General features: G+C 46.0%; 2 protein-coding genes across 3 annotated transcripts in view; one reads left to right on the top strand and one right to left on the bottom strand.

The window, feature by feature from the left end:
• LOC149464993 (uncharacterized) overlaps window positions 1–11,492 on the bottom strand; it is a 374,728-nt gene that overhangs the window by 313,467 nt on the left and 49,769 nt on the right. The gene's annotated exons all lie outside the window — the stretch shown is intronic.
• On the top strand, window positions 1,166–9,618 carry LOC149465003 (gastrula zinc finger protein XlCGF66.1-like). 2 transcript variants are annotated; one of them, XM_089673707.1, is made up of 6 exons: window positions 1,166–1,250; window positions 3,739–3,831; window positions 4,175–4,309; window positions 4,475–4,693; window positions 4,849–4,981; window positions 5,239–9,618. In XM_089673707.1, exons 2-6 carry the CDS (start codon window positions 3,748–3,750, stop codon window positions 6,138–6,140), a joined length of 1,473 nt encoding a protein of 490 aa, XP_089529833.1. In that variant the 5' UTR covers window positions 1,166–1,250; window positions 3,739–3,747; the 3' UTR covers window positions 6,141–9,618. The 2 variants fall into 2 exon arrangements, with proteins under 2 accessions (XP_089529833.1, XP_089529834.1); XM_089673708.1 differs by lacking the exon at window positions 1,166–1,250 and adding an exon at window positions 2,195–2,247.

Below are 11,492 nucleotides of genomic sequence, written 5' to 3' on the forward strand. Positions count from 1 at the left end.
CTCCTTCACCCAAGTCCTCCAGCTGTGGGTTCTCCCACAAGGTGTCTCTTCAGACCCAGGTCCCAAAGGTCTACCCTACTCCAGGCTACAGACCAGCTAAATGAAGGTCAACTAAAGCCCTTCTGCCTTCCTCATCAAGGATGCCCTTAACATGGCTCCTCCACTCAAATCCCCCAGCAATGAGTTCATCCACAGGGTGTCATACCCAGGTCCAGAAGACCCTACTCCACATCAGGCTACAGATCTGCTAAATGAAGGTCAGGGATAGCCAAAGTCTTTTTGCCTATTCCCTCCAGGATCCCCCTAACATAATATGACTTCTCCACTCAAGTTCCCCAGCAGTGGGTTCTACCACATGGTGTCTCTTCAGACCCAGGTCCCTAAGGCCTACTCCACTCCAGGCTACAGACCTGCTAAATGAAGCTCTGGGGTAGCCAAAACCCTTTTGCCTTTTCCCTCAAGGATCCCCCTTGCATGACTTCTCCACTGAAGTCCCCCACAGCTTTCACTGTGTAGATCTGAAGCGGTCTGTCTTTAGATAGTTCAGCTCCTCAGCCCCACTTAGGATGGTGATCTTGGTCAACTCCAAGATGATGGGCATCTTCTCCGTGAGAGCCTGATATTGTGTTGGGATGTGCAGGATTAACCTTGATTCCTTCTCTATTAAATTATTGACCATTTCTGTCTACTGAGCAGCTGGGATCCCATAGGTCGTCTTGATCCAATTTTCCAAGTCCTTACCTAACCTGAGGCAAATGACGTCATGTGCTTCAACTCGTGTATGGTGCAGTATGCCAGTACTGCAGGATCTGCAGTTTAGGTATGAGATTTTCCTAAAGCCAAAAGGGACGTTGCCTTTCCAGGGGGCATCTGTAAGGCTGGTGCAATGTCACCACTGCCTTCAAAGAAACCAGGAGGTAGGCCAGGGGGTGCATGCTGATGGGAAATTTAGGGAAAGGAAAGGAAGGTCCCACTTGAATGAAGAAAAAACAAATGTATAATGTAAAATATATTTAGGTTCCTGTTGTTGAGTATGAGGATCCATCTACACACCCAGCACAAGGCTGGGTTCTCACGATAGACATTTTTCAGTTCCTCTGAGCTCCACAAGGTGGTGATCTCCCCTATAGCCAGACTGAAAACAGGAAGTGATGTCAGGTACAGACAGGAAGTGAAGGAAGGTTCAGACCAGAAGTACCATGTGAGAGAAATTAGAACAAAGACATTGCTGGAACTGGGCAGCAGAGGAGGTAATAAGATATTATTTTGTCATATCTTCCATCACTGTCCATTATTGGGAACCATATTTCTCCGTACCGCTTTGCCGTTTAAATGTCCCTCTGATGTTCACACATACCAATAAATATCCGATTTATCTGCCCAAAGTCTTTCTAGCACTCTCAGTATTTCATCAGATTTCCCGTATTGAAGTGAAAAAACTGGTATAAAAGAAAAGTAATGGGGACATAAAGCATAAGTGGGTGTAACTGATCACCTTGTCACCAAACGTCAAACCCAAAGAGATGGTTCTCTGTAAAGGTCAATTCTTCCCTCTTTGAACGGAGCTCCGATGTCTACTGCAGTCTTCTTCAGGAACCATCATGTCCAGGGAGTGCCGATCTCCTGGTCCTCCAAAGAGCTGTGTGGTCCCTCCCGCTGGTCTCCTCATTACTACAGGACCATGGAGAACGACACGAAAAACCACCACATGGGACCAGGAGATGGACACTCCTGGAAGAGTCAGTTGCTGAAGGCATTGGGTCTCCATCAGAGCCGTGTTCGGTGGCACTGGTGGAAGATGAGGTAGGAATTTACCTTCTTCTTTATTGGGAATACTTTTTTGGGGATCTAAGTTTGACCTAAAGTCTTCGTGGTTTGTATAAATGGCGGGGTGTAAAGGGTGTGACTAATATTTAATGCTAAAAAGTGTCTTTTTTATCCATCTCAGTAAGTTGGGAGAATGTTTTATATTTACATCCAGTAACCCCTGCCATGCTCCGAATAGTAGTCTCTTGTTGAATAACCGGATGCTGGTGAATGTCAGACACAGCACAAGGCTGGGGTCACACTACGAGACATTCCTTGGGGCTGTAGTTCCTCTGAGCTTCACAAGGTGGTGATCTCACTTCTACTCAATGGGAAGTCTCTATGGTAGACAGGAAGTGATGTCAGGTATAAAGAGGTTCTGAGAGAGGTGAGTCGGGAGGAAGTAGAGAGGAGACATTGCTGGAAGTGGCAGCAGAGGAGGTAATAAGATCTGATTTTCTGTTTACATCCAGTAACCTCCCGTCATGTCTGTCCTCTTCCTCCATCATCCCCATCTGTCCTCTTCATCCATTGTTATTTCTGTCCTCTTCCTCCATCGTCTTGTCCATCTTCTCCCTCCATCGTACCATCCATCATCTTCCTCCATCATCCCATCCATCCTCTCCCTCTATCATCTTGTCCATCCTCTCCCTCCATCGTCTTGTCCATCCTCTCCCTCCATCATCTTGTCCATCCTCTCCCTCCATCATCTTGTCCGTCCTCTCCCTCCATCGTACCGTCCGTCCTCTCCCTCCATCGTACCGTCCGTCCCCTCCCTCCATCGTCTTGTCCGTCCCCTCCCTCCATCGTCTTGTCCGTCCCCCTCCCTCCATCGTCTTGTCCGTCCCCCTCCCTCCATCGTCTTGTCCGTCCCCCTCCCTCCATCGTCTTGTCCGTCCCCTCCCTCCATCGTCTTGTCCGTCCCCTCCCTCCATCGTCTTGTCCGTCCCCTCCCTCCATCGTCTTGTCCATCCCCTCCCTCCATCGTCTTGTCCGTCCTCTCCCTCCATCGTCTTGTCCGCCCTCTTCCTCCATCATCCCATCCATCATCTTCCTCCACTGTTATGTCTGTCCTCTCCCTCCATCGTCTTAGCCATCCTCTCCCTCCATCGTCTTGTCCATCCTCTCCCTCCATGGTCATGTCCGCCCTCTTCCTCCATGGTCATGTCCGCCCTCTTCCTCCATGGTCATGTCCGCCCTCTTCCTCCATGGTCATGTCCGCCCTCTTCTTCCATGGTCATGTCCGCCCTCATCCTCCATGGTCATGTTCGCCCTCATCCTCCATTGTCATGTCCGCCCTCATCCTCCATTGTCATGTCCAGGGGCGGACTGACCATTTGGAAACTCGGGCACTGCCCGAGGACCCGGGGTCAGTAGGGGGCCCCATGAGATGCCCCTGGTACCTTTTTTCATAGGCTTTTTTGAGTTTGGGCAAGGACACAGGGGCCCCATGATCCCCTATTGCCCGGGGGCCCCATCAGTTGTCAGTCCGCCCCTGGTCATGTCCGCCCTCTTCCTCCATTGTCATATCCGCCCTCTTCCTCCATTGTCATGTCCGCCCTCTTCCTCCATCGTCATGCCCGCCCTCTTCCTCCATCGTCATGCCCGCCCTCTTCCTCCATAGTCACTGTGATGTCTTTTATCTCCAGCAGATGATGATACACACATATATAGTGTAGGAACCCAGATTAACCCCTTCAGGGGCAGAACATTCCCCCACTTCCGGGGCTGGAACATTCTCCTCATTTTGGATGGATTATATGACTTTTAATAGTGGTGGAGCATGGAGGTTTTATTTAGACATTTCTCCTTGTGTAATCCCAATGGGGACCATTCTTACACCATAGAAACCCACATATTAGCCCCCCATACACCCCCACCCTAATATTGTACAGTCCAGATCATTCTCTGATATCAATTATTGGTCTACAGGAAACCCCAATGAGGATGGAGGAGGACCACAGTAACATGACTGAGAGGATACTAAACCTCACCCTGGAGATTATCTGCCTGCTGATGGGAGAGGTGAGGAGGATTCTGGGAGGTCACATGACATCACTCCTATTTCTAATAAAACACAGACCTGACCGGAGAGGTGAGGAGGATTCTGGGAGGTCACATGACATCACTCTCACCTCTATTAATAAAACACAGACCTGACAGGAGAGGTGAGGAGGATTCGTGGAGGTCACATGACATCACTCTCACCTCTATTAATAAAACACAGACCTGACCAGAGAGGTGAGGAGGATTCTGGGAGGTCACATGACATCATTCTCATCTCTATTAATAAAACACAGACCTGACCGGAGAGGTGAGGAGGATTCTGGGAGTCTAACATGATGTTCCTATTGGTTCCCCAATACAGAGCTTTCCTCTTCTGAAGTCAGGTGATCATATGACCATCACAGTGCCTCCATGTGACTCCCTAAACCCTGAGAGACACAACATGCAGAAGATTCTAGAAGTCACCAAGAAGATGATGGAGCTGCTGACAGGAGAGGTGAGCGGTGCTGGGAATTCTGGGACATTCTTCAGTAACAGACAAGGGATGTGTCTGGATGGTGACTCTATCATTGTGTGTGTCAGGTCGATGATTGGCAATTATTGGTAGTTATGATTTATACACAGCATGTTTGTTACAATTAATGTTTTGTTATATATTCAGCTTGGAAACCTCGGAGATAATATTGTTGTTAAAGAGGAGTATAAAGAAGAGTATGATGAGTACGGTGTGATGAAGGAGCTTTTGGAAGAACAAAAGGACCTCTACAAGAACTTTACAATGGAGCCACCTAGTAATGGGAACCCACCGGAGAGATGTCCCCATCCTCTGTATTCCCGGGATTCCACACAGGAAGGTCACACCATCCCTCACCATCATCAGGTAGGTGGAGTTGAGGGTCGGGAATATAAAGTGATGGAACACTCTGACATGTGGAGACGATGTGTGGACTCTACAAGATGAGATGTTCTATGTGATCTCACATCATAAATCCTTCTATGTTACAGATGTTATTTTCTGCCATTCTGTTGGTTTAGGGTGAAGATCTGATGAACATGAAAGTTGAGTGTGATGTAGAAGAGACGTATGTGAGGGATGATCAGCAATATATGGAGGAGGCTGGAATGAGGACATTCATAGAGGAGGACACTCCTACAGAGATCAGCACAGGTGACCAGAATATATTCCTCTCTTATCTCTGCTCTGTTACCGCCCCCCCCAGCCCCCATTGGTTCCTGCTCCTCTGACAAGGCGGTGTAAATGTAGAAGTGATCTGGGAGGACTCTTTGAAGAGGGGACGAGTCCCAGCTGGTTGGGACATCCACAGAGAGCATCTGCTGCCTCCTATCTCCCTGATCCAGATGGAATCTTGATGGAAGTGAACTAACCCTCTCCTATCTATTGATGATGTTTTTCTATTTTTCCAGGACCCGCCATGGAGAAACCCTCAAAGAATCGTCTCACTTTATCTCCAGGTTGTAAAATGGAAGATGAGGACATCCCAGGAGATTGTGCCAGAGAAAAGACAATGAGCTCCACTATAGATGGTGGACATCCCAGTGTGGAGAGACCATGGGATCCCTCGGATTCCGAGCAACCTCGCACTGTGGGAGATGGGGCCGGGGTTCAGGGGAAGAAAACATTTTCTTGCCCCGAATGTTTGGAAAGTTTTACCTCTGAAATAAGACTTGCTGTACATCTGAGATCTCACACAGGTGAAAAACTTTATTCCTGTTCCGAATGCGGGAAATGCTTTCTTCATAAATCAGAACTGGTCACACATTACAGATCTCACACGGGCGAGAAGCCGTATTCCTGCCCCGAGTGTGGGAAATGTTTTTCACAAAAGACCCACCTTTCCAGACATCAGAAATTACACACGGGAGAAAAGCCATATTCCTGCCCCGAGTGTGGGAAATGTTATCCCCGAAAATCAGACGTTGTTATACACCAGAGGTCTCACACGGGGGAGAAGCCGTACGCCTGCCCTGAGTGCGGGAAACTTTTTTCACAGAGGGCCAATCTTTCCAATCATGTGAGATTGCACAAAGGGGAAAAGCCATATTCCTGCTCGGTGTGCGGGAAATGTTTCTCACGGAGAAACAATCTTTCTGTGCATCAGAGATCTCACACGGGGGAGAAACCGTATTCCTGCCCAGTGTGCGGGAAATTATTTTCACAGAAGTGCAATCTTAAAACACACGTGAGGGCCCACGTGGAAGAAAAGCTGTTTTCCTGCCCTGAGTGCGGGAAATGTTATCCGAAGAAAACAGAACTTGTTAAACATCAAAAATCTCACACTGAGGGAAAAGCTGTATTCCTGCCTTGAGAACGGGAAATGTCTTACTAAACATCAGAGAACCTATACAACTCTTGAGGTGTATTAGTATCCTGAGTGGACACGAGTCCAAAGGCGGGTAACAAAAATGGTGAACGGTCTGAGGGATAAAACATGTCAGGAGAGACTTGAGGAACAGAATGTGTACAGTCTGGAGGAAAGGGAGACATGATTGAAACCCTTAAATTCAGCAAGGGGGTGAATGAGGTTCAGAAGGGACAAATGTTTTAATATGAAGTCAAAAACACGGGGGGCATGAACTCCAACGAGCAGGAGGAAAGTTCAGTTTTAATCCTGGAAAGTATTATTTTACTGAAAGAGTAGTAGAGGCTTGGAACAGACTTCTAGCAGTGGTAGTGGGTCATTCAATAGTAAATGGATTCAAACAGATCTATACTCAGAAACTCAAAAAAGCTAACAAACAAAACAAAGAAAATACAAAAAATGTATAAACAATAAAAAAAAAAGGCTTGATGGCCCACTTGGTCTTTTTTTTTATGACTTTTCTATAAGTGTGGGAAATGTTCTTCACAGAAGTCTTGTCTTTCCAAATAACCGCGAACCCACACAACCCCTGAAGTGTATTAGTGTAGGAAATATCTTTTATACAGTATCTCCAAGAAGTAAGTCCACCCCTCCCCCGAACTGTATACAATGTGTGTGTATGTGTATATATATATATATATATACAGTATCTCCCAGAAGTGAGTCCACCCCTAAGTGACAAGGTACAAATTGGGCCCAATGAGCCATTTTCCCTCAACGGGGTCATGTGACTCATTTGTGTTACAAGGTCTCAGGTGTGAATGGGGAGCGGGTGTAATACATTTGGTGTTATCGCTCTCACTCTCTCATACTGGTCACTGGAAGTTCAACATGGCACCTCATGGCAAAGAACTCTCTGAGGATCTGAAAAAAATAATTGTTTCTCTACATAAAGATGGCCTAGGCTATAAGAAGATTACCAAGACCCTGACAGTGAGCTGCAGCATGATGGCCAAAGCCATACAGCGGTGTAACAGGACGGGTTCCACTCAGAACAGGCCTCGCCATGGTCCACCAAAGGAGTTGAGTGCACGTGCTCAGCGTCATATCCAGAGGTTGTCTTTGGGAAATAGAAGTATGAGTGCTGCCAGCATTGCTGCAGAGGTTGAAGGGGTGGGGGTTAGCCTGTCAGTGCTCAGACCATACGCCGCACACTGCATCAAATTGGTCTGCATGGCTGTCGTCCCAGAAGGAAGCCTCTTCTAAAGGTGATGCACAAGAAAGCCCGCAAACAGTTTGCTGAAGACAAGCAGACTAAGGACATGGATTACTGGAACCATGTCCTGTGGACTAATGACACCAACATCAACTGATTTGGTTCAGATGGTGTCACGCATGTGTGGCGTCAACCAGGTGAGGAGTACAAAGACAAGTGTGTCTTGCCTACAGTCAAGCATGGTGGTGGGAGTGTCCTGGTCTGGGGCTGCATGAGTGCTGCCGGCACTGGGGGGCTACAGTTCATTGAGGGAACCATGAATGCCAACATGTACTGTGACATACTGAAGCAGAGCATGATCCCCTCCCTTCGGAGACTGGGCCGCAGGGCAGTATTCCAACATGATAACGACCCCAAACACACCTCCAAGATGACCACTGCCTTGCTGAAGAAGCTGAGGGTAAAGGTGATGGACTGGCCAAACATGTCTCCAGACCTAAACCCTACTGAGCATCTGTGGGGGCAGCAGCTCATAGAACATTAGTGAGATGGTCACTATGCACATTTGTGGCCAATGAGGGAATCACCCACTTTACAGAGAGCTAAAATGATCATTGTTGTCTGTGGTTATGCATCTAAGAGACAGAGATTGCTCAAAGAACCCCCTAGCTACCTCTGGGGGAACCAGAAGATCCCATGAAACCTTGGTTAAGAAAGACTGTTCCACGATCTGTGACATGGCTTATGGTCCAGTTCCTTAGCATCTATGAACAATCAATTTGAAGGGTCCTCATATCACAGGAGCCCTGGTTGAGAGACTGTCCTACAATCTTTGACATGACTTACGGTTTGGTTCCTTCACACATAGGAACATAGCTCCATGTATCTGAAGGATCCTTCTACCAAATCTCCTTATTGTGTGACAAATGACAACTTCTTTATTATCCTTCCCACTTTACAGATAGCTAAAATGACCATTGTTGTCTGTGGTTATGAATCTAGGAAGAAGAAATTGCTCAAGGAGCCCCAATCTACCTTTGGGGGAACCCTAAGGATCCAGGGAACCATAGTTGAGAAACTGTCCTACAATCTTTGACATGACTTATGGTCCAGTTCCTTCACACATACGAACATTGCTCCATGGATTGGAAGTGTCCTCTTATCTGATCCTAATGTGGATTTGGACATGAGCTTCTACCAATTCTCCTTATTGTGTGACAAATGACAACTTCTTTAATATCCCCCCACTTCACAGATAGCTAAAATGACTATTGTTGTCTGTGGTTATGAATCTAGGAAGAAGAAATTGCTCAAGGATCCCCAATCTACCTTTGGGGGAACCCTAAGGATCCAGGGAACCATAGCTGAGAAACTGTCCTACAATGTTTGACGTGACTTATGGTTCAGTTCCTTCACACATACAAACATTGCTCCATGGATTGGAAGGATCCTTATATCGGATGCTCGTGTGGATTTGGACATGGGCTTCTACCAAATCTCCTTATTGTGCGACAAATGACAACTTCTTTATTACCCCACACACACTTTACAGATAGCTAAAATGACCATTGTTGTCTGTGGTTATGAATCTAGGAAGAAGAAATTGCTTAAGGAGCCCCAATCTACCTTTGGGGGAACCCTAAGTAACCATAGCTGAGAAACTGTCCTACAATCTATGACATGACTTATGGTCCAGTTCCTTCACACATACGAACATTGCTCCATGGATTGGAAGTGTCCTCTTATCTGATCCTAATGTGGATTTGGACATGAGCTTCTACCAATTCTCCTTATTGTGTGACAAATGACAACTTCTTTAATATCCCCCCACTTCACAGATAGCTAAAATGATTGTTGCTGTCTGTGGTTATGTATGTAAGAAGCAGAAATTACTCAAGGAACTCATAGCTACCTCCTAAGGAACCCTGGTTGAGAAAGACCATCTTACGATCTGTGACATTACTTACAGTCCGGTTCTGAAAGGGTTAATAGTTAACTACTCTTTGTTTAATGCTTACTAACCAACTTTTATTCCCATAAACAGGATGTTCTCTGGGGACTGGAATGTTGTTTTCTCTGTAAATGTCTCCAGCCTCGAAAGGTTTACAGAATTTTTTATCTTGTTTGTTATATTTCTATTATGCACCATATGGTGATTTATTGTAACTTTTATATTGTATTCTGATAGGTGCTTTACGAAGTATTCGGTGTCATCTTCAGATTTAAACTCAAGTTCAACAATAAAGGATTTGAATTCCATGCTTCGCTCCTCAGCGTCTGAATTGCATTATTCCCAAAGTACTTTGTATCTGGTACGGTTGGACGGAGGGTGACGGCACAAAATTGAGTTGTTCCAAGAGGTTCCTTTCTATACGTATGAACATTGCCCCATACATTATAAGGGTCCTCATATCTGAACCTAATGTGGATTTAGACACGGGCTACTACCAAAGCTCCTTATTGTGTGACAGATGGCAGCTTCTGTAATATCACTGATTAATAATTAAAATTTATTGTGCATGAAAAAAATCTATTTTGAAAGATTGGAGGGTCTATCCAAAGGTTTTGAATAAGAGATTGCAAGAGATTGGAAGTAACAAAGGATACGTTTCAAAAGCGAGGATATCCAGCACAATTACTGGATTAAAAAAAGAAATTAAAAGGACAGAATGGATTTCTTTTTGGGGAAACTATGATTTCCTGAGAATTGTTATGCTGTCATAGGGAGAGATTGCAGACTTGGTTGGGTAGGTATGAGTTGGAGGGGAGGGTAATGGGATTGGTAGATAAGATGAGGCGAGACATTAGCAGACGGAGAAGATGGGGGAAGGGTGAGACAGTAAATAAGGAGATCCCTCAATTACATATAAACAGAATATTACACCACAAATGGTTACAAAATAATACCATTACTCAATATACAAAATCCAGCAACTGGCCGAGCAGAATGGGAGATGTTGATGGTTTCAGTGATGAGAATGAAGTTGGTGTTCCAGAAACACGGCTTGACTCTTCCCAAGACTGGGCTGTTTGTATTCATGCTGATGCTCTTGTTTAGAGGGACACGGGACATAGAAAAGATGGAGGGGGGTTTCTTTATGTTAAATGTGATGTGAAAGTGAGGAAGAAAAGACGATCTTGTGGTTGGAGGTGGTGATTGTGCGGAGCAGGAATTACGGGAGGAATGATAGATGGGTCTATGGACTGATGGACTTATCATTGGAGTATACTACAGATGTCCTGAGGTCTATGAGAAGGGGGAGAGTTGGCTGTTCCTACAAGGACATGGTAGAGATGCACCGAATGGTTGGTGGCCGAAATGTTTTAACCGAAATTACCCCTATCGGCCTTTGGCCATGAAAATAAGCACCGATACAGGTTCTGAAAATAACCCCGATCCCACTGACATAGAAAAGATGGTGGGGGGTTTCTCTGTGTTAGATGTGATGTGAAAGTGAGGAAGAAAGATGATCTTGTGGTTGGAGGTGGTGATGGTGGAGGAGGAATTACGGGAGGAATGATAGATGGCTCTATGGACTGATGGACTTATCATTGGAGTATACTACAGACGTCCTGAGATCTATGAGAAGGGGGAGAGTCGGCTGTTCCAACAAGATGATGGAGCGGAGGAGGAATTACGGGAGGAATGATAGATGGGTCTATGAACTGATGGACTTATCATTGGACTATACTACAGATGGCCTGAGGTCTATGAGAAGGGGGAGAGTCAGCTGTTCCAACAAGGTGATGGTGCGGACGAGGAATTACGGGAGGAATGATAGATGGTCTATGGACTGATGGACTTATCATTGGAGCATACTACAGACGTCCTGAGATCTATGAGAAGGGGGAGAGTCAGCTGTTCCAACAAAGTGATGGTGCGGAGGAGGAATTACGGGAGGAATGATAGATGGGTCTATGGACTGATGGACTCATCATTGGAGTATACTACAGATGTCCTGAGGTCTATGAGAAGGGGGAGAGTCGGCTGTTCCAACAAAGTGATGGTGCGGAGGAGGAATTACGGGAGGAATGATAGATGGGTCTATGGACTGATGGACTTATCATTGGAGTATACTACAGACGTCCTGAGATCTGTGAGAAGGGGGAGAGTCGGCTGTTCCAACAAGGACAAGCTGGGA

The sequence above is a fragment of the Staurois parvus genome, unplaced genomic scaffold (assembly GCF_062004578.1).
Source record: "Staurois parvus isolate SC_StPar_1 unplaced genomic scaffold, SC_StPar_1.0 ptg000144l, whole genome shotgun sequence".
NCBI lineage: Eukaryota > Metazoa > Chordata > Amphibia > Anura > Ranidae > Staurois > Staurois parvus.